Source organism: Rattus norvegicus, chromosome 1, assembly GCF_036323735.1.
Source record: "Rattus norvegicus strain BN/NHsdMcwi chromosome 1, GRCr8, whole genome shotgun sequence".
NCBI classification, from domain to species: domain Eukaryota; kingdom Metazoa; phylum Chordata; class Mammalia; order Rodentia; family Muridae; genus Rattus; species Rattus norvegicus.
The window spans coordinates 177,418,208-177,444,549 of NC_086019.1; the positions used below are offsets into that span (position 1 = coordinate 177,418,208).

General features: G+C 44.7%; 1 protein-coding gene across 1 annotated transcript in view; it reads left to right on the plus strand.

Annotated features, from left to right (window-relative positions):
* Spon1 (spondin 1) overlaps positions 1-26,342 on the plus strand; it is a 299,164-nt gene that overhangs the window by 54,682 nt on the left and 218,140 nt on the right. The window contains exon 3 of the mRNA NM_172067.2: positions 24,179-24,312. Within this exon, the coding sequence (NP_742064.2) occupies positions 24,179-24,312 (134 nt within the window). The remainder of the gene's footprint in view (positions 1-24,178; positions 24,313-26,342) is intronic.

The window sequence follows — 26,342 nt, forward strand, 5'->3', positions numbered from 1 at the left end:
AACGTATTAAGAGGAATAAATAAAATTATAGCAGGGCAATGTCATAGGATTCAGTTTCACATCTAACTTTCTCTGGAAAATGAAATCCTGAGTATAATTCACTTTCTGGATGTGTCTGAGGCTTTTTTTTTAATTTAAAACAATGATGTTTAATATCTGATTTACCTGGCCCACGCTAGGACAGAGGGAGAGAGGCAGCACAGGAGGAGAGGCACTGCTTTTGCTCTGCTCAACTCTATATGTCATTACACCTAGCACTCTGCAGGAAGACCATAAATGGTTGTTGAGTGGATGACAAACAGGAAGTTGTGTTTAGAGGGAAACTTCAGAGCTGGTTAGCTCAAAGCTGCAGCGGTTTTGTACTGGTGAAGTCTGGAGCACACCTCAGGCAGGCTGTTAAAAATGTCACAGAGGTTTGCGGTGACTTCTGTCATCAGAGAGGGTTTGCAGCCTCTTGAGATATGGGCAGCATGAGGAAAGAGGGCTCAACACAACAGCCTGGGATCCAGTCTCTGATCCCCCAAGACTCTCCAGACAGGCAGCTTCTGAGGGCAAAACCTTAATGTGTTAGTGCTGAGGGAGTTGGTGTGATGTTGGGTCATTTGCATTAGAAAACAATGTAGCTCTCATCTCAATGGGAATAAGAGAGACTTTATTTTGAGCTAAATATGAGCGACCATGGGTCAGGAACATGGAGTCAGAACTGCCCTGAATGACAAGTTCCAGTGTGAAAATGATATCATGAAGTTTATATAGTTACAGAACCAAAGAAAGTTATAAACCAAAATAATGGTATTTTCTAAATACATTAGTGTGGGTCAAGAGATAGGCAGATATCTTTCTTAACTTTCTATTGATGTGATAAAACATCACAATCAAGGCAACTTATGAAAGCAAGTATTGGGGCTGGAGAGATGGCTCAGTGGTTAAGAGCACTGACTGCTCTTCCAGAGGTCATGAGTTCAATTCCCAGCAACCACATGGTGGCTCACAACCACCTATAGGGGATTTCTGATGCCCTCTTCAAACAGGCAGATGCATATGCAGATGGATGCATATACATTAAATAAATATTTTTAAAGAAAGGAAGTGTTTAATTTACCTTATGGTTTGAAAGGGTTAGCGTCCATGGTGGCAGAGCCAAGGAATAGCTGAGAGATCACATCTTGACCCACAACTGCAAGGGGGAGAGAGAGAGAGAGAGAGAGAGAGAGAGAGACAGACAGACAGACAGACAGACCTGGGAATCACAATAATCTTTTGAAACCTTTAAGCCCCACCAACTAACAAGGCCACACCTCCTAATCCTTTCCAAGCAGTTCTATTAACTGGGGACCAAACATTCAAATGTATAAGCTTATGGGGGCCATTCTCATTCAATCCACCATAGCAGGCTTGCCTACCACCTCTCTTAACTCATTTCTGAAGGAGGATCACTGTGAAACCTTTGCTGTAGGTTTTTTTTTATATTATCTGATGACATTCTTAGCTTTGGGGTTGGTGGAAGCTAATGGTCTCTTAAGTTAATATATTCCAAAAAGTTTTTCTTGGCACACAAACAGATAATCAGTGGCTATTAAGGGGTGAGGAGCCCAAGGATATTTTGGCACTGAATTTGCAACATCGTAACATTCTATAGCCACAAAATTTTAATCAGCCAATCAACCTTGCAGAACCTATGTGGCTTATTATTCTGGAAACTTCAGTTCACAAAACTAAGACCCAGAAAGGTCAAGTGAATTACCCAAGTTGCCACTGGGCTTGTAATATACCACCCATACCTGTGCCCACTAATGCCTGCTCTAGTGCTGGCTGGCTCTGCTTTTAAAGACAATGGCTATTTCTGGCATAAATGAAGTTGTTTGAGAGGACAGTCATTTGTTCCCTAAGAAACTAGGCTGCTTCACATACAATACAATGGCTCACACCTCCAAAGTTCACTGACTTACTATCACCTTTTCTTTGCAAAGAACAAAGGGATGAGACCCGTAATTAATTCACTCAAGTCTCCCATTGTCCCCAAAGCTTAAAGCAGGCATTGATTGTGATTTCTATTATTGAAAGCAGGCTTGTTCTCTTGGCAACAAGCAGCCAGAGAGAGAAGGGAGTGGACTCAGCAGGTGACAGTGTGCTAGCTTGACCTTATGGTTGGGATAACAGAAGGCAAAGGCAGGCATTCACTAACTGAGCAGAGGGTCCTTGTGGGTAGCTCACTGGTCTACAACACAGAATGCTTTTCAAAGGGGAAATAACATTTGATTATCTTTCAAGTACATGAGGAATTCTGAACGCCAGCCTGCTAAGCTCCCAAGTACAGGCCCATAGGGGATTCCACTTAATGAGTGTTTAAAAGCAACTTGTTGTGGGATGTTACAGTTGCCAGTAAGCAGAGGACTCGGGAGTTCTTGGGGAAAGTAGCCGTTTCTCACTTTGATGTCCTGATCATTACCAGTGTGTTCTTGTGTATTCTGATGTACGTGTTCTTCGGGGTGTCACTTGCTTAACTGAAACTTGGTTTCCCCCTGTGAAAACAGGAGTCACGATACCCATTCACTCTCAGCTATGGTGGCCCACCCCTGTCATCCCAACCAGCACTAGGAAGGCAAAGACCTGAGAACCAAGAGTTCAAGGGCATCCTTGGATACATAGTGAGTTAAGGGCCATCCTGTGCTACAAGAGACCCTGTCCTGACCTTCACCCGCAAAGAGGATTGTTTTACTAATTAAACAAAATTATACTTAAAAGGTCCAGTGCACCATTTGGCAGACTCCTGGTCCCCTGTTCCCTCTGTTCACTGGCCATCTGAAAATCCAACTTATGAAAGACTGACTATGGAAGGGAAAATAGCGTATGTGGTCCTCTATCCTTGTTCCACAGACAAGTGCCACTTAATCCAAAGATGCCTGGAACTGTTCCATATTCCTACACCCTAAGAAACAGACAGGTGAGATGCATGGCTAAAACCAGGCTCGTGCTGCCTCTGCCTCAAGTACCTCTCATTTACTCCTCATCCTTCTAGTGTACAGGGGGTCCTATAACATGGAGAGGGTCAAGGGAACCATCAAGGCTCTGGGTAGAGTGAGCTCCACTCGTCTAGGGGGCTGGGGCTTGTCAGGTAAGACAAAGCACAATGGGAGGCCACGCCTATGAATTTGGCAGCGACCAGGCAGGCAGAGAACTCTGAGGTAACATTGTAACGATTGTGTTGTGTGCGGCATGGAAAGCCTCCGGAAGTCTGACCCAGGAAGTGACGTGCTTGGGTTCCCATGGAAGAGGAAACTGCAGGGGTTTTGTATGGATGCAGGAGATGATGTCAAAGGTTGCTGTGGTGCTTGGTGGAGTTTAGGTGTCCCGTGAGTGAGAAAAATTGCAGACTGGTGATCCGAATTGAGGCCTAACTAAGATCATATGACCAAAACCCCAGGAGTGCGGTGGACAGTTAAACTCAAGAGCCTTCCTTTGTGCTTCAGGTCCACCAACAGCATACTGATCCGTCAGAGCTGACTTTAGGGAGATGGTAAGGGAACTGCTATATTTTCTCAGCTGTGGATTTGTTCTTAGGAGAAAGGAGAAGAGGTGGAGGTCGGCTTCCAGACTGCAGGCTGCCTGGTAGGGAGATCTGCCAACAGAGAGAGGATGCTGAGAGAGACAAGGACTGAGGGAGGAAGGCAAAAATGAGTGGAAGGAAGCAGCCAGGTGTGTCTCAACAAAACTTGAGAGAATTGCTGTGTGGAAAGTGCTGGTTTAGAAACTGGGCTTGTGTGCTTACAACCAGAGGCTGAGGAAAATCCTCAGTGCTTGCCTGCAAACACAGGGCCTCATTTGGATCCCTAGAGCCCATGTTTAAAGGACAAGCTGAGTGTGGCAAAGGCATGTAATTCCAGCCCTGGGAAAGTGGTGATACACAGACCTGGGGGCTTGCTGGCCAGTCAGCTTAGCCTATGTGGCAAGTTCCTACATCAGAAACAAAAAACAAGCAAAAACTGTATGGTGCATGAGGGACGGCAGTCAAAGACATCTAGAGTTTCTTTCTGGCCTCTTCACAAACATTGAAAGGCACGCACTCACATACAATACACGTTACGGGTATGTCAAGGCAGTGTGCTCTGGTTAAGACAGCAAGGACTTTTCTGGAGAGTACCTTACCCAACTCATCGTAGGAAAACTGAGTCTAGAGCAGAAAAGTCACTTGGATGAGCCATGCAGAGGAACAATGCTGGAAGCTACAGTGGGAAGCGGTTGACTTTCAAAGAGAGAAAGACTGGTCACATTCAATCCGCAAGCGTGACCTGAGCTCCTGTTCAGTGTTAGACCTGTATCTGGGCACTGGAGATGGAAAAATAAGATAGACAGGGCCCCTGGCAACGTATGACTGATTCCTCCTCACAGGCACATTTAGCCAACACAGGCACACAGTGGCCTCCATGCGCCAACGTACTCTTCCTTACACAAAGGATGCTCTCACACCTTTGACCTCGGTGAATTCATGTATTTGGCCAGACAGAGACTGTGTGAGGCACAGTGCTAGTGCCAGTGAGCCAGTGGTAAACAGGTCAACCTGGCCTCCATTTTCAGATAAAATGGATTGGATTCAAGATGTCATCATTCTCAATATTCTTCAAAGCCACTTGGAGCTTCAGGGGAAACGTCAGTTCTTGGACCTGCTCTGGGGTGGGACTAGTGACACCTTTGCTCCACTTCCTGAAAGTTCTCGTGTTCTGGTTTAAAATCCAGAGAGGTGAAGGTTAAGGGGAGTGAGGGTGGAGGCCAAAAGGGCAGAGGATCAGGCATCAGGCCAGAAGCTAGGGCTCCCGGGAGTGGCAGATACTGTGAAGCAGGAGAAAGGCTGAGCCAGCACTGAGAACAGAGGTGCCATGTGGAAACCAGAAGCCCTCAGAGGCTCCCCAAAGGCTGAAGGAGTTGCAGATATGAATGCTGACTACAGACTTAATCCTCCGCACTCAAACCATGGTCCTCCCGCTCTGTCCCTCTCCCTTGTTCTTCCAGCCTACAGCTTCCCTTCCGATTTGCTGTGCCCTGTGCTGACAGGACAGTTGTGTGTCCAGCTTCCAATGCTTGTCTGAAAGAGATCTCTCCTGCCATTCACCCTATGTCCACGACTTCTAACAAAGCAAGAGTGGCCACTAGCGTCTCATCCACAGCTAGGCTCAGTGGCTTCACACAGATCATGGGAAACTCACTATTCTCTGCATGATCTGATGCCTAGATTTCCCTCCAAGCTCAGCACTCTCAGGGGGCACCAAACCAAAATGCCTTCTCTTAAGAGTGTCAGATCTGTTTTGTGAATTGCTAGTGCCCACCAGGCAATAGCCACACTGGGTGTATTTCACCAATATCCACTAATTATTCCTATAAACCCACTGACTCAAGAGCCTTAGTGTTAAGACAGAATTTAACCAAACTTTGGCATTGCTCCAGAGAGTGGAGAACTTCTGAGATGTGGGCCATATTGTAAGATATGCAGCCATGTGTGATGTCTGCCCTTTGCACTCCAAAAGCAGAAAGAGACCTGACATGCTTTTGTGTTCTAGAAAATTAAGACATCCAATGAGACAGCCCCCAGCAGCTTAGCTCCTTCTCAAGGCAAAGGCAGGATGTAAGGAGTGGGTGGGAACAGCCCAGACCCTCTGCTAATTTCTGCTGATTTAGGCAGGGACAAGCAAGTGTCCGGATTTGGCGGGGACCGGAGGGTGGGAAAAGAGATTATCCAGTGTGCTAGAAATGACACCGCCTTCTTCTAGGGTGATGGCAAAGGGGTTTACCCTCTTCTACATGTGATCTTCTAAATGCGTTGTAAAAGGGGAATAAATAAAACTGTTACTTTTCCTGTCTTTGTGGTAAGCCCATCATCTAGTCTCTCTCTCCCACATTTGACTTGTGAGTGAGACCAGAAACAAAAGGTGCTTCTTATCCAGGCAGCCATCTGTCCATACTTGCCAGTGAGCTCAATTTGCCAACTCCCACTCTGGGGCTCTTGGGAGAAGCAGGATAAGTTGTATTCTGATAAAGCCCGCAGCCTGGCCGATCTGGTACATCTGGGAGGCTGGGTCTGTGGGAAATTGTATGTCAGGAGGCAGATCTAGCTCCTTCTGGAGGTGTTTGTGTCATATGGAAGGATGGACTAGGAAAGGGAAACACAGACAATGCAAAGGTTTTGAGGACCTGCTGCAAAATAAAATCTTACTGGGATCACTTTTCCTCTGTATATGAGGGTTGGCCTCGCTAGTGCCACTCTGCAGAGTTCCAGATCCTGTCTACATGTGCAGGGGCTTGGTGGGGCTGGGGTTGTGGTAGCAAGGTCATTGATTCGGAGCCAAACTTCTTGCTGGGAATTCGCTATGAGTTTGGAGAATGTGATCATTTCCTTGAGTGAGATGGAGAGGTGCTTCCCCCCAGGGTGGCTCCAGACCTTAAGGAGTACTGGGATGAGTGCATATAAACCCCGGTGACTGGAAGCAGAGGGGCTTCAGCAAATGCCATTTTCACTCGTAATGTATTCTTTGCTGAAGGGAGTTTGACTTTTGCAAACCCCACATTATACACAAGAGACGCTCATTTGACCACCCCGGGAGATGTTCACAGGATATACCAAGGTGTCTGAGCGTTCAGGCAGAGCAGGATGGAAACACGTACACGGTGCTGAGCTGATCATAAATCTGAATGAAATAATTATGTAAAGTATTCAAGAGCAATTCCGCAGGAAGATGCCTCATCTGCCTTGATGGCCTTCTCAATTACTCATTTTTAGTATTGCATTATACAGTTCTCTGGCAATAATTATTAAACATTTCAACTGCGCTGAGATATAAAACTTAAAAGGCTGATTTATTTCCTAGGCATTAGCCTACCTAGTATAAAAATTCCTGTTTATACGGTTCTATTTGTTTAAACCTATTCATCAGGGTGATTTTCTAGCACTGAGTAGAAACTGATGCCCCCTCCACATGTGAGGGATGGGGGTGAATGAGGTGGCCCTGGCTATTCAGTCCTGTGTGACTGTCAGCCCAGGCTTCCTGCTTGCTAGCCCCAGCTTCTGAATCTGTAAAGAGGGAGCGATTCCCACTTCACATGATCCTCAAGATAATTATGTGAAATAACTATGAAGTACTGAGGGAAATGAGAGGTATGTCCCACTACACAGTAGATGCTATCGCCAGGATCGTTTGGCACTTATGAGGGAGACTCTTCCCAGCACATGAGCACCAATCCCTTGCCAGGCGTCAGGCCCAGGGGGTGCTGACAGAGCTTAATTTAGTCGTGGGAGGTGACGCAGTACTCCAGGCACCTAGGCCGGCATCTTCCTAAATAAGCAGGGCACAGGCAGATCGGGATGGACGGATGGAGAGGCAGGTGACTTCATCAAGGTCATTAACTTACCAAAACAGAAACCTGAACCAGGCCTGCTCATGGCCGACTCTCGAGTTCTCCCTCCCTGACCCCAGGCTTCCTCTGTGGAAGCCAAGTGGCATACTTCACCTGTCTAGAAGGGGAATTCTGCTTTTTGTTCTGGAATTTTCTAGAGGAATGATCCTCATTATCTTTAGGATTTCCCCCTCCAGGTAAATACATTATCTCTGTTCTTCTTAGCATCTTCCAGTGTCTTTACTCTGGGGCCACAGTGGATGATCCAGAAGCGCTAGAGAGTTGGGTCAGTGGTTAAAAAACAATTACAGAGGACCTGAGTTTGATTCCCAGGACCCATAGGGCTACTTATAACCATCCGTGGCTTATCCTATACCCTTTTCTGTTTCCATGGGCAACACACACACACACACACACACACACGCACACGCACACGCACACGCACACGCACACGCACACACACACAGACACAGACACAGGCACACACAGGCAAAATACTCATATACAGAACACAAATAAATAAAACTAAAATGAAAAGACCGATCAGGGGGTGACTGCCATACCCCTGGCATGCATGCATGCATGCATGCATACATGCACACACCTGCCCCTGGTCCAAAGGAGCTGTGCACTGTGCTCCAAGCTCCCCAGCTGCACTGGATTTAGGGGAGGTCCAGCTGGCATGGTGCCCTGCATACCAGGCTGCAAGGAGCAGAACATGGCTGGAAATGTACTGAGATAGAGGAAACGGCCTTTCTCAGAATTGTTGACAGCTAACATGACAGGAGAACGGTAATGATAGTATTTATGATAATAATACTCAGTGATTCTAGCACACACGGTGATAGCTTTGTGCCAGGGACCTCTTAGTGCCTTTGTTGATTGATTCATTAAGCCCTTCCAGCCCGCTGAAGGGGATACTGTCATTACCACCCATTCTACAGAAAAGAGAATCAGTCTGCAAAAGGAATGCTGACCATGAACAAAGGCTGCTGGGCCAGTCAGACCCTACACCTACAGCACTGTCTGTTGGCAGAAGCGCCCCCAAGCCCTGCAGAGCACTTGAGTGTGAAGAATTGGTGCCGGCTCTGCCTCCAGGCCTCTGAGTTGTCATGCATGGGTCAGGACCAGGACTTGTGCTTAGGGCATAGAGAAAAGAATTGCTGAGCCCACAGTCTTTCTAGATTCCTTCTCCCACGCAGAGCTCAGCCTCTTCCTCCAAGTGAATGTTGGGCAAATATTTAGAGAACATCACTCTGAAAGGAGGCCAAATTACTAGTCAGCCCAGCACACCCACACTTCTTGGTCCAGCCCTGCTCCCCAGCCTGGACTGCTCTGTTAGCTCCCTTGTGTATAGCAACTCACACAGCATACGGACTGATTTAGTCTGCTGTTAATAGGAACACGTTCTGGGGGCTCTGGGAACGAGCTCCTTCCTTCTTGGTAGATTCGGAGGTTGCGTGCCCAGGCAGGAGTTCCAGAGGGGCCACAGACTGCGCCTGTGCATCTGCCAGATCCCTGAGTGCTTCTTGGGGCTCGAAGTAAGAGAATACCCCTAGGGATGATTAAATGAAGCAGTAAAAGAATGTAGGAGAGATGAATGAAACAAAGATAAGAATCTGTTCGAAGAGGCCTGGTGAAAGGGTGGAACTCTGGTATCCTAATGGAGGAGATAGGGCCTGAATCTTCATGGCCCAGCAGAGGGACCCAGTTACAGCGGCAGGGGTTGGGGTTGGGGGGCAGTGCACACCTATCAGGCAAGCATTCAGGCGTTGAGGTAGGAGGATCTTGAGTTTGAGATCAGTTTGAGACACTTAGATTTAAGAGCATCCTGGGCCACATGCAGAGACCCTGTGTCAGGAACAAAACAAAACAAAATAAAACAAACCAAACAAAAACAGCAAAACAACAGCAACAACCAAACAGAAAGAACAGAAAAGGGGGCGTCCATCCAAAGCCCACAGCCCTTCGGACTGCTTCTGGCGGGTGTGGAAGAGCTTGCCAAAGAGTTGAGGTTCTTAGTGCACACACAAAGCAAACACAGCTTGTTTCACATTTCCCAGTACAGATGGAAAGGCTAAAAGAAACAAACCAAACATTTGAAATAGTTGGGGTTATGTCTCCTTTTCTTTTCTGTCTTTGTAAACTTTGCCAGATAAAAGCTTGCCTCTTGGAGCAATATAAATCAGATCTTTAATATTAAGAAATCTACCTTGAAAGCTCTTTCATAAAAGACAGAAGTATCTGTCTTTCCTTCAGTGGTCTTCAAATGAAAACAACAAAACAGACAAGTGATAACAACTCCCTGGTGGGGACTGGAAAGGTGGGCAGGGAGTTAGGAGCACTGGCTACTCTTGAAGAGGACCTGAGTTCGGTTCCCACAAAGTGGTTGACAACCTTCTGTACAGCCTGGAGACCTGGTATCCTCTTCTATGTCTGAGAGAACCGCACATGTGTAGTGCACAGACATACAAGCAGGCAAAACACACAGATAAAATAAAAACAAAAATAAACCTTGCAAAGGCCCAAATGATAGACTAGTAATAGGTAATCTGATAGGTGGCGTTATTTTCTTTGGATTCTTTCAGATTTTATTGTAGTTAAAATTTTGATCCTAGGAAGACCCAACAACAGTTAATTCTGTTTAATCTTACATTAATTTCAGAAAAGCTAAAGATAAAAATGTAGCCATTAAGGATGATCACAGCAGTCTCCAACTGTAAACAGCATATGCTCAGCATTTTGATAATTGTTATTAAATGATAAAGTGGATATGTTTCAGCCAGGAACAATTTTATTGAGATTATATATTGAATGGAAAAGGAAGATGGTCATGATATATTGCAGAATGGAACAAGATATCTGAAAAAAATATATATATCATATACACAATGCATATGTACATGTATGTATATATATATATTGTGAATATATATGAAAAGATATACACAGGCATCAATAACTACCATAGTGCCATACAATAACTAGTTCTCTCTCTCTCTCTCTCTCTCTCTCTCTCTCTCTCTCTGCCTTCTGATTTTCCTATAATGAACCATTGCTGCTAATGCAGTAACAAGAGTCATTCCTGCTTCTATGTAGGATCCCTCCTGGTTAGTCAACTCCTGGTACTGGGGGAACTCCTGTTCTCAGGGATCTGGAGCATCCCTGGTTAGGGTAAGGGTGCTTGCCACTAAAAGGGAATTAAAGAGACTGAAGGCATATTTTCTGGAGGCTTTATGAAAACTATTTCAAGCCAAGCAAGATGGGTATTATTGTTATTTGCATTTTGCTGGGATGCTGAAGAGCAGTCCACAGACTCGTCCCAAGTCATTCACCTAAAAAATGGCAGGGCTGTGTTTGGATCCAACCTCGCCCGACTCAGAAACCACCAATACGTATAGCTTCCACCCCTCCCTTCTCCAAAGATGAAATGTTAGAGGTGGACAGCATGGTGCATCCTGCCTCACTTCCAGTGCCTGTCTGTGGCTCTCAGTGCCCGTATACCCCCGGGCTCAGCAATTCACACTTAGAACTTCTAATGCTCCGTCCTCACACCTAGTGACTCAGCTCCAACCCAGACCAATAAAGACTCAAGGAATGACTGTCTGCTTAAGCAACCATTCTCACCACTTGGGGATTATCACACCATTGTCGCTGACAGGCACCCAGCATCATGATGCCCCAGCACTGATCACTGGGCTCCTGAGCTGTCTCTTAATCACATCCCATGTTCCCTGCAGCAGAAGCTACTCTTGGTCACAAAGTCAGCTTTTCTAAACTTCAACTCTGCCCAAGTCCATGTTCCTGGGACCAGTTTCCTGCTGTGGAGACTGTTCCTGCTCAATTACCTGACAACCCCCGCACCCCCGGTTATCTCGCAGCAATGACTGCTTTCCCTCACCTGTATGTTGGGGACTCTGCTTCCCTATTGAAGGAGTTCCTTATGTCACCAAGAAGGACATTTGACTAATCGTCACCTAAGCATGCTGTTTTGTATGGCCTACTCTCCTGTTAAAACACTCGTAACTTCACTGGGCTCCTATGTCAAGCATCCCTCAAGGCTGTGTTTGCTGGAGGGGGATGATGGTGTGATACGTCAGGACAGAGAATTCAGATCAGAGTTGAGAAGGAGGCTGGAGTTAGGCTTAAGAAAGATAAATGGGATGAGGGAGGGACACCCTAAGCCTAAAAGTAGGTCATCTTTTACATTTCAGGAGGACATGGTATGTGACAAGACTAGAGCTATGATCAGCAGAAAGCCTGGAAAACTTGGAAAGTCACACTGATAAGGTGTGACCTAGAACAGCCTGGGATGGAGATGTGACAGGGAGACTCAACACCCAAGTTCAGTGACTATCATTGAAAAGAAAATGACAGTGTTCCGTGCTTGAAAGAGCTATTCAGGGCCAAATACTCAACTCGGCCAGTTGCTTTGACAATAGATTTATGAGTGTTCTGAAAGGCAAACGTTGTGTACACACACAGACTTTGGTGAGAGTCTGCCTCACCTAACTGGCTGGAGACTGGCCACAGAATGAGATCTGTATGTCTGTAATAGGGAGCCAAGCAGCCATCTTACCAGCAAACTTGTCTCAGAATGACTTTAAACATGTAAATAATCTGAAAGGCCTTTATCTAGCCTGTATATAAAATAGGAATGTAAGCCTTAGAACGTTTTAGTGATACCCTTCAAAAAAATCTCTACTTGGGGGCTAGAGAGATGACTCAGTGGTTAAAAGAGATCACTAACTCCTCTTCCAGAGGACCCAGGTTCAATTCCCAGCACCCACATGATAGCTCACACCTGTCTATAACTCCAGTTCCAGGGGATCTGATACCCTTACACGGACATACATGCAGGCAAAACACCAATACAGAGAAAATAAAAATAAACTATAAAAAATCATTATATTCAGCTTCCCACCATAATGTGTTTTAATTTCCTCATCTTCAGTGTTGAGGAAAGAAGCCTAGACTGGAATGAACGGCTGTTGTTCAGACGGTGGCTAACATGGGAGCATCCTCAGGTCCAGTAGGGACAGTGCTGAAGTGTTCAGTCAGTCAGGGTTGTGGAAAGAAGAGCAGGCTCATGCAGATCCAAGGCTGGCTGTTTTGGAAGAGGCTGGTATTTTCTGAGGAGCAAAGCACTGTTGGGAGTGTTCTCTGAATCCAAGGAACAGCTCCTTCTGTTCAGTGCTTAATTACCATCTGGCTGCTGAGATGGAGGATAAACAGCCATATTTACCTGAGGTGGCTTCCATAGCTTGGAAAACATTCTTTGTTGTTTGAGTTCTCGGCCAGGGGCCTTAGCCTTCTCCTCACCTAGAGTCTGTCAGAGCTCAGCTGAACTAAACTAGGCCTTGGGTTTAGACCACTTCTGGGTAAGCGTCCAGACCAGAACACATTGAGCTTCTTGTCAAGGGTAAACGATGTGACCATGTTAAACACCACCGTACAGTATATTTTAATTAAATATTTGATGCCTTTGACTTTCCCCATGTGGTCTACCAGACTTGGGGCTCAGAGCACCCTCAGAAGGTCTTTGTGTCAGTGAGCAAATGGGGTCTTGTTTGTGCAAATCCAAGAAACCCATTTAGAAATCCACAAAACTGCAACAGGGGACCCAGAGTATCATTTAGGAAAAGATAGTGCAAAAGGCTGTTTCTTTAACCTAAGTACTTGGTGTTTTGCAGCAGGATGTTTACTTGTGAGCTCCTCTTGTATATGTGGATCCGTGGGACAAAGCTTGACTAGATAGAAACTTCTTGTAAGGAATGATGCCACAGGAGGATGGCAGCGTAGAGGAAAGAGTAAGCCTTCCAGCCAAGGAGCCCTGCGCTCCAACCCAGGCTCTGCCACTCTGGAACTTGGAACACTGTAGCAGCTTCCCCAATAGTATTTCTTTTTCAGTGTCTGAGGGGAATTGGCACAATACATATAAAGTCTCTTGTCAGAAGGAAGCACTAAAAAATACTAGCTGGGACGAGTGTCAAGGCCATTAACAGTATCTAAGAAAGCAACATGGGAAGTTGGAAGTCCTAAGACTGCAAGGAAAGGGGCCCAGGCAGAGACTGTAGCCAGGGCAGAGATGCGGGAACCTCTCAACCAAAGGGAGGGCAAGTTCATTCAGCTCTCCGTGTCCGCACCAACTGAGGGCTGAAAATATTTTATTATAATAAAATATTAAAACATATGCATAGTTGTTACTATTTTCTAACAGTAGGCTGTAATAACTACTTCCATATATAGGCACTGTAGGCAATCACGAGATGATAAAATTATAAGGAAGGATCTGCATACATTATACGTAGACGCTGTGCAGTTTTACACATTGCTGGGACCAGTTCCCCACTGACCCTGAGGCTGGCTGCTCACATCATTCTTAAGGACACATCTGATATGTGCTAAGTGCTGAGGAAACACGGATTTTTAAAAGGCCTGGGAAGTAGGAATTGACCAGGCTTTGGCAGGAGGAAGCACACAAGCAGAGAGGCCGAGAACAACAGGAGCAGAGAGATGGAGCCGAGTGAGGCTCTGGGGTAGGAGGGCAGGGTCAAACCGCCAAAGACGTTAGTCTTGATTCTGGAAGCTGTGGAGGAGCCTAGGAAGACTTTAAAACTCGTGGCGTGTTTTTTAAAAGGTCTGTGAGGGAGATAAGCCTCAGTGCAGGGTGGGATGGGAGATGTGGCAGAACCAGAACCGATGGGGTAAGCATTGCAGAGGCTTTAGCCAGAGACATTTTGATAGTGTGCACTGAAAATACACAGAACTGGGTATAAGAATGTGGAGGAGGTGAAGGCAGTAAGTTTAGTCAAGTTGTTCTAGTGATTTGACTGTGATGGAGAGGAGAAAGGTAAGGTCAGTATAGGGGGAGGCTAAGAGAGGGTCTTTTAGATGGGAAAGAGTAGAATGTGCTCAGGAGCTTTATGGAAAGGATCTGGTTGCAACAAACACTGAATCAGGACCAGAGAAAAGGGACAAGTGTTGGTGTCAGGAAACAAAGCAGATGTGAGAAGAAGAAATGTGTCTCTGTCAACACAGATATGAGGAGAGCCGGGTGATGATGCCTGGGAAAGAAAGGGCCTGCTCAGATAATACTGGGCTTTCTGTTTCTGCAAAAGGGCAAGAGTGGGAGGGAAGAGAGGAAGGTTGGAGGAAGATTTGGGCCTCTGCTGTGGCTGGGAACGAGATGGGATTCAGCACATATATATGGCAGTGGTGGGCAGAGCTGGGGTTGGGCTGGACTCCGCTGACCAGATCCCAAAGGTCGATGAAACAGCACAAAGATATATATATATATATATATATATATATATATATATATATATATATATATATATATATAAAACTAGAAAGGTACAGTGGCCATGACAGTAGGGAGCTTGCACACAGCCTTTGAGAATTAAAACGTAAGTATCTAGCATATGCTGATAAAGATAAGGAAGGAAGACTTGCATGACTTTCTAGATGTCAGAATCTATTGTAATACAACGAGGGGATGGTGGCCTGTGGGGGTGGAGCAGAGTAGAAAGGCCAGAAACAAGTGAGTTTGGTGAAACCAAACATGTTAAGATTACCCTCACTGGCTAACAAAGTCTTGGTTTTATTTGTTGGCCCAGAACCATTAATAGCAGCTCTTTGGGAATAAGGGGGTGTGGTTCAGTGGTAGAATGCTTGCTGGGCATTTGGAAGAGTCTGGATTTGATACCCAGCACTGCAGAAAGTATCCCTTTTATCTGATTTGGATAATAAATTACACATTCACTCTGCATGAAAGGGGAGGGGTGGGGAGGAGAAAGTGCCATTAAAAGTGGGAGACTCTGGTTGCTGGTGTGGTTTGTAAGGAGCTGAAACGTGCACATTGTCCATTCTGAATAAGCAGAAAAAAACCGAAAACAAGTATTTTGAGGACATGCAGAAAAAATAGGTCAACAAAGGGCACACTAGCATCTGAGTGGTTGTAACCCCTGAAAATCCACGTGCTAGCTCACACTCTCCAACTTGTCTGTATTAGAGATAGACTTTGGGCATGAGTAGATTATGAGGCCATCAGGAATTGATTCGGGCCCTTTGTAAGAGGTCTGAGGAGCCTATCCATACCCTCCCCAAACTGTGTGAGGGTGGAGTCCTCTAAGAAGAGCAGACACTGAACCTATACCACCTTGGTATTGGCTCCCAGCCTCCAGATTTCTGAGAAATACAGCACATTGCTTATTAGGGCTGGTCCCTGCTGTTTTACTATAATGACCTGAGAGGAACAAGAGAAAGAGCCACTTGCTGTCCCTAATATCAAAGAGACAGACAAGAAAATAAGCAGAATCACCACTTAACAAAGCAAAGACTTTTATAGGAACCCTGGCCAGGGCAGGAAAACCTGCCCTGAGGCAGATGAATTACTGGGGGGCTCCTGGGCATCCTTCCAAGAGCTAAAAGCACCAGAGAGACCCAGACATAAGGAAGTCCCAGAATGTTTTGTGAGTTTTACACCAGAAGATCTACCAATCTCTCAACAATGGAAAACGAAAGAAAATCTCTCATGCATCCAGTATTTTGTAATAGCAAGCATTCTTCTCTTAATCATGCCTGTTGGTAGAAGGAGATATGCCAACCCTAGGCCAGGGCAATACCTAGCTCTGAGCCTCCCCCAGCCAAGAGTGGAAAACTCCGATGTTCAAATGAGGTTCCTAATCCACGGTCACTCTCGCCAAAGGATGGAGACCCAGCTACAGGCCTGTAGACCACTTCCTTTCCTCCCACATCCTATAAAAAGTCCTGTGTTTGGCAGTTCAACTGACCCCATCTATCTCATCTGCCTTCCGACAGGAAACACGCGCACGCGCGCACACAGGGTTCAAAGAGACTGACCAGAATCAGGATAGAGTCAGATAAAGCAGGAAGTTTTGGATTAGAGTAGGAATTTTTAAAACAGTGCAATTAAAATGTTAAGCGCGGGGCTGGGGATTTAGCTCAGTGGTAGAGCGCTTACCTAGGAAGCGCAAGGCCCTGGGTTCGGTCCCCAGCTCCGAAAAAAAGAACCAAAAAAAAAAAAAATGTTAAGCGCACAACAGGTGCGAATAGGTGGGTGATGTAAGCTGAAGGTGGGAAGGAAGTGGAAATCTGACGCCAAGAAAGATGGCAAAGGCTCGCTGTCAACAACAGTGTAACAGACGTGAAGAATGCCTTCGATGCACTTGCTAGCAGACAGCACAGCTGAGGAAGGAATCTCTGAGCTTAAGATGCAGCTCTGGGAAGTTGGGAGAGAAAAAATGGAATAAAAATGAGGAGAAACACAGTATCTAAGAATTTTGGGATGAGCACCAGGGGTACCAAATGTGTGAGAGTCTGGGGAGAAGGAAAGCGGAAGAGAGCGAGTTACAGTTTAAAGCTGGGCACCACATCCCAGACATTGGAAGCAGAAAGAGGGAGCCCCAAGTCAGGCTGGGCTGAATAAGGAGACCCTGTTTTAAAAGCAAACACAAAGCAAAACAAAATACCAACGAAGCAAAGGAAAGTAGAAAATAAAGAAAGAATGAAGGGATAAAACATTTTGAATGTTCAGGGAAAGGAAGAAAAAACAGAACTCCAAACCTAGAATTCTGTACCCTGCAAAATTGTTCTTAAAAAAAAAATGAAGATATAAAGACTTTCTTAGACAAATAAAAATTGAGGGGATTTGTTTTTAGTTAGAACTGCATTTCTAAAAATGGTTTTTAAAAGCTGTTCAGAGAGAAGGCAAATAATATAGCTCAGAAGAACATCAGAAAAGGAATGTGAAGACGAAAACCACCTTTTTTCTTAATTGATCCAACAGGTGACAGCTTGTTCAGAACAAAATCAGCAGTGTACCCGGTGTGTGTGTGTGTGTGTGTGTGTGTGTGTGTGTGTGTGTGTAACATAGAGTGAAAGAAAGGAATTGGGAGCCTTTGTTATTGCAAGGCATTTACAGCACTGTGATGCAGTCTGCTGTAATTCGAAGGTGGATTTTTTTTTATTAGCTCTAAAGGTATGCTGCAAACTGTAAGATACCCATTAAAAACGGGCTTTTTGTTTCTTTTTATTTTTGGTGTATGTGTACGTGGTTTTTGCATGTGTGAGCTGGGGGGGGGGGTGGTGTGCAAGTGCCCAGGCAAGCACATGTGGGAAGGACAGAGGTCAACAGGTATATGTCATTCTCTGTTTCTCCCGATGAGAGGGATGAGACAGGCTGACTCCATGACAGGCTTCAAATGGGCAGTTAAGAAGACTAGGCCTAAATCTCTGTTTCCAAGAACTGGCCAAGTCCAGGCAAGTCAGTTAAAAAAAACAAACCCAGGCTTCAAGCAGCTAATCAAAAACTAGAAAGTATCTAGCCTGAAGCAAGGACAATGGGTCAGCAGGTTTCCAGACCTACCCCAGACTTCCTCAGTAACAATTTCCAGCCCTTACGCTCTGGTAATGGAATGCCCTTAGAGATGGGGTAAGAAAGCGATCACCTACCCCTGAATACTCTAACAAGCTTTAAATCAGGCGTCCAAGCTCATTTGGTTGTCTCTCTATCTTGGTAATGGGGAAATCCCAGCATGCTGGACTTCTGTGCAATAAAACACTTGCATTTACATACTATTTGAGTCCAGGGTCTCATTCTTGGATCCTTACACTGACCTTATAGTTCTGCCAGAGCTCTCCATTGCAGACAGACTAGCTGGCCAGCTCCAATATCCACTATCTCTGTACTCTCCAAGCCAAGGTTACAGTGTGCCACCACACTAAAACTTTATCTGGGTGCTGGGGATCCGAACTGAGGTCCTAATGTTCAAAAAAAAAAAGTGCTTACTCACTAATCTATCTTTCCTGCCCCCAAACAGATTTTTTTAAAAAAGAATTAAAATTGTTCAGCTAAGAAAGGAGAGAAAATGGAATTTTAAAATGTTCATTACTGGCTGAATATGGTAGTGTACACTTTTAATCCCAGCTTGCAAAGGCAGGCAGATCTCTGAGTTCAAGGGCTGCCTGGTCTACACAGTGAGGAGTCACAAAGGGGAGAGAAAGAGTGAAGGAGAAAAATGGACAGGAAGCAAAGATAATTCATAGAAAGGAGCAGTAAATATAATAATCCACTAATCACCTTGAATGTCGGTGATCTAAATGTACCAACAAGACAGAGATTGTGAGGAAGAGATATGCCATGGTAGTGTTAATCAAAAGAGGGCAGAGGGTAACTCACTATGGGGCTTTTAGTCAGAGACAACGTTAGGGCAAGAGTGGTCATTATGAGAAAAAGGAGCACCATACAAACTGAAATAAATTAGTTCTTCAAGAAGAGACAACAATCTATGTATTTGAACACAGAGCATCAAAAACATTCAAGGCTAAAATCTCAAGGAAAAGCCAAGCCCCTGTCGTAGCCGGAGACCTCTACACACCTCTAACAGGAGTGGACAGATCCAGGAAGCTGGGAAAGGAGGATTGAGAACTTGGTTGAATTCAGCAGCAACATCGCCTGCCTGTACCTGGCAGCATCGACCACCTCCACCTGTAAACCGAACCTTTCACATTCCTATTTATGTGGTAGGCTTTTCAAGTTTGAACACATCCTGAACCCTAAAACAAGTCTTCTCCAATTTAAAAGAACAGACATCACACAGGTCCGTTTTCGGTCTACACCAGAATTAAGCAGGAAACCAATAACAGCAAGTGTGAAAATTCCAAAACACTTGGAGGGTAAATAGCCCGTTTCTAAGAAGAATTTTTTTTACATACTTTGAATAAATGAACAGGAAAATACAGTTTACCAAAATATGTGTGATGTTATAAAAAACAGTGCTTGAGGGAAACTTACAACATTGAATGATATTTTTCAATAAAGATCTAAAATGCAATGGTCTGAGCTTTTACATTAAGAAGAAAATTATAGCAGATGAGATCTAGATGTTCTCAAAAAAAATAAATACTTTTTTAAAGTAGTAGAAACCAATGCAATTGAAAATATCAGATCAGTAGAGAAAGATAACAAGGCCCAAATCTGGTGGTTCTTTTTTTTTTAAGATTTTTTTTAAAGAGTTGAACAGCTTTTGATCAGTCTGAGAAAGAAGAGACACTAATTACTGAAGTAGAAACTAAAGAATGGGCATCAGTACAGAGCAGTAGAAATATTTTAAATAAATAATGTGAATAACTCTAATAACCACAAATTTGATAACCTGGATTGAAACAGCCCAATTTCTTAAAAGATATAATCTTCCAAAACTCTTATCTTGAAGAAACAGATCTATGTCTATTAAAGAGATCAAATCAATAATTAATAATCTCCCAAAATGAAAAAAAAAACCACCTAGACAGAGTCACTGGTGACTAAGTAAAGAGTAAATTTAAGAAGGAATTGGGGCAAACATGGGGGGAGTTAAAGGGGAAGGAAGGCTAGTGCAAATGATATAATTCTCATATATAAAATTCTAAGAAAATAAAAATATAGAATGTATAAATATAAAATATGAACATAAAATGTAGGAATACAAAATTTTATCCAAAAATTTATAAAAAGAATTATGCTCTGTGAGATCTTCTTTAGTGACTGTGTGGCTAATTTTATGTCAACTTGACACAAGTTATAGTCGTCTGAGAGGAGGGAACCTCAGCTGAGGAAATGTAAGGTCAGGCTGAAGGCAAGCCTGCAGGGCATTTTGTTAATTAGTGATCATTGTGGTGGGACCCATCTCTTCGTGGGTGTCACTACTCTTTAGCTTGTGGTCCTGGGTTTTATAAGAAAGCAGGCTGAGTAAAGCCGGGTAGTCAAACCAATGAGCAGCATGGCCTCTGCATCTATTTCTGCCTCCAGGTTCCTGGTCTGTTTGAGGTCCTGTTCTGACTTCCTTCAGTGATGGATTATGATGTGGAAGTGTAAGCCAAATCAACCCTTTCCTCCTCGACTTGCTTCTGGTCATGGTGTTTCATCACAGCAATAGTGACCCTAACTAAGACACGTTGGTACCAGGATTGTGGGGTATTGCTGTGTCAGATCTGACCATACGATTTTGGGATGATTATGGAAGGACTGTGGAACACTGGGATGGAGAATCATTGAGTGTTTAAACTTTGATGGGCTGTTCTGTGGGAGCTTGGAAGATAAGAAAGTTGAAAGAAAAGCAGAAGGTGGAAGCCTGGCTTGTGAAATTCCAGAGGGAAATTTGCAAATCCTCTAATGACTCTATCAAGACAGTTTGCTATTTTGAGTTAAGAATCTGTGGTTCTAGTTAGCTGGGGCTCAATCACCCGTGATTATAAAGAGACCAGCATGATCAAAGTGAAGTCCTCTGGGAAGTGTTTGCTGTTTTCCAAGGATGCCCAAGGTTGCACCTCCTGCTGGCAGCTGAACTTGGTGGTGTAGAGGCTACCTGGGTACCTGGGCTACCCTGAAGGAGTGATGGAGAGCCGCTGAGGCTTGGCACTGTAGGGCAGAGCTAGAGTCCCTGAAGAGAACGCAGGACAGGCAAGCGCAGCAAGTTGCAGCAGAAGACTCTGGCATTTTGGTGATGCTGAAACATGGGACAACCACCAAGAACAGCAGCAGCAGTGGAGTAAACCAGCCAGCACACAAAAGACAAGTTGCCTGTACTGCAGAAGGGCAGAGTCAGAGAAGTGACCCAAGCCTAAAGAGGGGCCCAGACAATCATGCCTGGATCCCAGACCTTGGACATCCAGTTATTTACACAGTTGGAGTTTGGTTTTACTTTGTTCAGTGTGTGTCTATGCCCTGGCCCTTCCTTTTTGAAGTAAGAAAGTATTTAATTTGTTTTTAATTTTACAGGAACCCACAGTTGAGTGACTTTAAACTTGATTTGGGAGTTTTACAAGGACTTTGGATTTTAAAAAAGAGTTTGGGTATTTTAAAGAGCCTGAACTTTTAATTTTTAAATACTGTGGGACTTCTAAAAGTTGGAATATTTTTTTATTGTGATGATGTCAATATTACTGTGTGATCTTGAGGATGAACAAGAAAGGAAAGGTTGTGGCTTACCACTGACATGTTTCTGTGTCAAGATGACAAGGGGTTAGTTGTGCCTGCTAATTTTGTGCCAACTTGACACAAGTTATAGTCATCCAGGAGGAGGGAGCCTCAATTGAGAAAATGTCTCTGTAAGATCAGGCTGTAGGGCATTTTCTTTCCTTTCTTTTTTCTAGTTGAAGGGGTTTTTATGGTAGATATGAGGAAGAGAACAGCCAGAGGCATCTGGAAGAGTCCAGAGCAGAGAGAGACTGTAGGAGACTAAGCATGACCAGCAGTCTGAATGTGCCCATGAGATGGGGAGAGTGGGAGAGGAAAAGAAGAAAAGAAATAGAGAAAAGCAAGAAAGACCAAGAGGGCACTCGTGTGCCTGAAAGGGAGGGGTTGTATAGGAATGAGAGGCTGAGGAAAGGGAAGCCCATGGCTGGCGAGATTTAGTGGAGGGTGCAGGATGAAAAGAACAGAGGGGAGGGGCATAAATACTGAGTGTGCCTGGAGGCCAGCCAGTGCTTCGGTGTGTTAAAAGGCACCCTAGTTAGCCATTTGTCCCAAGTTTCTTTTAGACCAGACAAAACGCTCACTCAACTTAACTCCCCAGATCCTCCTCACTAGACTGGGCATATCAACAATAGCCCCTCTCCCTTGTTTTCATCCTCAGCTCCTGTCAGTTCTTCCTTTCAGCCTCTCTAATTGCTTGCTTAGCATTCTCTTGCCTTCCCCAAGCCCCACCTGGGGAAGCCTGACCAATTTCTCTTATGAATATTGATGCAAAAATACTCAATAAAATACAATACCAAATCCAGGAATACATCAAAAACATCGTCCACCATGATCAAGTAGGCTTTATCCCAAGGATGCAGGGATGGTTCAATATATGAAAATCCATCAAAGTAATCCACCATATAAACAAAAGGGAAAAGAATCACATGACCATCAATCGCAGGAGATGAAGAAAAAGCCTTTGATGAAATCTAACACTCCTTCATGTTAAAATTCCTGAGAAATGGGGGATACAAAGGCACATACCTGAACATAATAAAAGGCAATATACAACCAGCCAATAGCCAACATCAAGTTAAGTGGAGAGAAACTTGAAGCAGTCCCACTAAAACCAGGGACTAGACGAGACTGTCCACTCTCTCCCTATCTATCCATCATAGTGCTTGTAGTTTTGGCTAGAGCAGTAAGACAACTAAAAGAGATCAAGGGGATGCAAATTGGAAAGGAAGAAGTCAAAAGTATCACTATTGGCAGATGATATGCTGGTATACATAAGCGACCCCAAAAATTCTACCAGAGAACTCCTACAGTTGATAAACACCTTCAGCAGAGTGGCTGGATACAAAATTAACTACAACAACAAAAAGATCAGTAGGGCATTTTCTTAGTTAGCAATTGATGGGGGAGGGCCCAGCCTATTGTAGGTGGTGCCATCCCTGGGCTGGTGGTCCTGGGTTCTATAAGAGAGCAGGCTAAGCAAGGCATGATGAGCAACACCTTTCCATGGCCTCTGCATGAGTCTCCAGGTTCCTGCCCTGACTTCCTCCAACGATGGAAAAGTGTAAGCCAAATAAACCCTTTCCTCTCCAACTTGCTTTTGGTCCTGGTGTTTCATTATAGCAATAATAATCTTAACTAAGACAGTGGGGAACCCCCTGATAAGTTCCCCACACTTCAGTAAATAACTAAATAACTTCTCGTATATGCTCATGCAAGCGACTCTAATTAAACCAGAGAGGACAGGCACACAGACACACACACACACACACACACACACACACACACACACACACACCATGAAAGCAGGAGAGGTACTTGTTGGAATGAAGAAATTCCACAGAAGAGGGAGGGGAGATAAGAGAGGGTTATGGGATTGAAATTAACTAAGAGTTATTATAAGAACATGAATCTGGTACCAGAGAGATGGCTCAGCAGTTAATGACACTGACTGTTCTTCCAGAGGTCCTGAGTTCATAAGCCACATGGTGGCTCACAACCATCTGTGATGGGATTGGATGTCCTCTTCTGGTGTCTGAAGACAGCTACAATGTACAGCTACATAAGATACATAAATACATAAGATAAATAATTGTTTTTTTAAAAAAAGAACATGAAACTGTCAGTAAGAAATAAAGACAATGAACACAGTTGGATACAGCACCTCTCGCTAACTATTCTTATACACTTCTACTACAGAGTTATACAAGGAGGCAGAAGGGCTGGCTGACATGGTTTGGAGGAATGAGAGTGGCTACTACCTTGTTTGTAGTGTCCTTCAGAGTCACTGTGATTAATTTAGAAGAATATAGAGACTATCAATCTAATAGAAGGCATTAGTAGAAGTTACTCGAGTTGGTATGTCAGAAAGCTGGGTGACTTCTGTGTTCTGCTGTGCTTCCACTACGAGAGATTTTAAACGTTTTAATCAAGTTCTAAACCTGCAGCTCAGCAACAAGGTTCAGACATACGGTGCTCGCTAGTCATCCTCCTCCTCCCTCTCCTCCTCCTCTTCTGAAGCAAGGCATGCACAGGTGGTTGTAGAACAAACAGTAGGTAAGCCAGATCATCACCTAGCTGTCAGTGCTGGTGCAGTGTCTGGATCCAGAGATCACAAACGCGCCAGATCTTTATCGTCATATTGCTCTGGGAACTCTGTGCCAGGCACTGTTCTGGGGCCTGTGGGTCAAAGGTCATTAATGCCAAATGGCAGGTCAATAAATAAATAGTCAATTCAGAGTCCCCAGAGTCCTGTGCAAACGCCCAACCCCAAGGATGCTGCATTTTAATGTGTTTATTTTCCTCTGTTTTTCACAGATCATAGATGAAGAAGAAACCCAGTTTATGAGTAACTGTCCTGTGGCAGTCACTGAAAGCACCCCTCGGAGGAGGACACGGATCCAGGTGTTTTGGATAGCGCCACCCACAGGGACAGGCTGTGTGATTCTGAAGTAAGTGAGCACCGGACTTTCCATCCACCTCTCTGCAGTTATCAAACACTTCCTGTGTGTCTGCCGGAAGAGGCGTGGCTTCTGGGTCATTGACCAAATACTCTGGATCTTCCGTTTTCTTCATTCTAAATGTATAAGGATTTCTGCGTCTCCGTCTTCATCCAATGTGATGAGTCTTCCAGTTACTCTCTGCACTCACAGGGAAACATAATCCAGCTGGGTGAATATAAACCCGATTCCTCCATTTGGATTTGATGTTTGTTCTTAGGATTCTAAGGATCCCCATTAATTAGCGTCCTTAAACCGTGCTCTGGCTACCCTGATGCCTGCATTTGCTCAGGCTCTTCTTTACAAACCTATCTTCCACTTCAGTTGGTAGATGCTTGTATCATCCACACCAGACCTTAGGCTGGATCTCCAGCACTCATACACCGTAGAGCAGCACACGTACCTGTGATACCCTCACTGGGAGGTAGAGACAGGAGGATGCTCAAGGTTATCTTTGGCTACAGAGTAGGTCTGAGGCCAGCCTGGGCTACATGGGACCATGTCTTAAAATAAGATATAATTGCTCTTCACTGCCACCTCCCAAGCAGTCTCCTGAGCAGCCTCTGAGTGAATTACCACCCAGAATCATTTCCTCTTAAAGACAGCTTTGTCTCAAAGCTGCATCTCCAAACCACTATGCAATCATCTTTGAGATATAAACAGATGGAGAGGAAGACAATTATTCCTATAGTCAAATAAGTTTATTAGATGCCATAAACCAGCTCTCCGTCTTCCAGACTGACAACACATACAGAATGGTTGAAGGCTTTGCCAAGTCGTACGAGAAACAAACAAGCCTGTTTTACCCTTGCAGTGGCACATCCAGACTTACTGCAAAGACCCCTTTTCAAATTTTGTTTCTTTCCCTTATGGCCACCAATTATTCAAGGTAGGTTTAAAGGCCAATTTTGATTGGCGAGCATTTTAGGATTTCCAACAGAAAAATGGTGGAGAGAGTAACAGGGCTCCAGTCCAAGCATCCAAGGCATTCTTGCTTTTTGGCTCAGTATGGTAGCACATGCTTGTAATCCCAGCACTTAGAAAGCAGAGCCAGGAAAATCAGAAGTTCTAGGTCAGCTTCAGCTACTTGGAGAGACCCAGGCCATCCTGGACCACATGCAATGAGAAAGCCTGTCTTTTTTATGAGCAGGGTTTTTTCATAGGCTTTGACCTTCCCAGCTCTGGGTCTGTCCCAAATGCCCAGAGCCTTTTTTGTACATTTACTTCATTTGCTAACTGCAGGTCCACGCCATGATTGATCTAGGCCACTCCAAGAGCTGCTGCAAACAGGGCCTCTCACGACTTTGGCTGTAACTGGCCAGTGGGAAAAACCCCACAGAGGTTTCTGGAAATACCTGTCCATTGTTAAATTCAGCCTCAAATGTCTGGCCTCCCTTGGCCAATCTTTCTTCCCATTCCCTGACAAGCTTGCCACTTAGCACCCACTTACGTTGATGGCGTAAAGACTTAAGCTGTAGGATTTTTTAAAAAATGAAATATTGTCTATAAGTCACCATACTAAGTACGTGCTAGCTGAAGTGTGGGACTGGAGGACATAACTGAAGAGCGCTGAGAACAGAGACAGTGCCGTCTGCACAGCAGGGGAGTCAGTTGCCAGCACTGGCTTTAAGCAGAACTTGGAAGGCAGGAGGAGAATGGAAAAAAATCTTAGGAGTGTGTGTGTGTGTGTGTGTGTGTGTGTGTGTGTGTGTGTGTGTGTGTTTCAGGTCCACTCTGCTGCAAAGTTTATTGCCATGAGGAAGCTGGTGGCAGTCTTACTGGAAGTGAAGTGTCCAGTGTGGTTGAGGTGAAGGGTACTTTGGGCTTTTCTAGTTGGTCCTAAATTGAGAATAGGGGAGGTGATAGGGGAGTAGAGGCCAGGCCAGGCAGTCACTGAGTAAGTCCTGGAGTGCTGGGCTTGAGGTGAGGTGTCACAGTCCCATGATTCTTGTCACATAAGACAAGTATCTTTGTGTCCATCT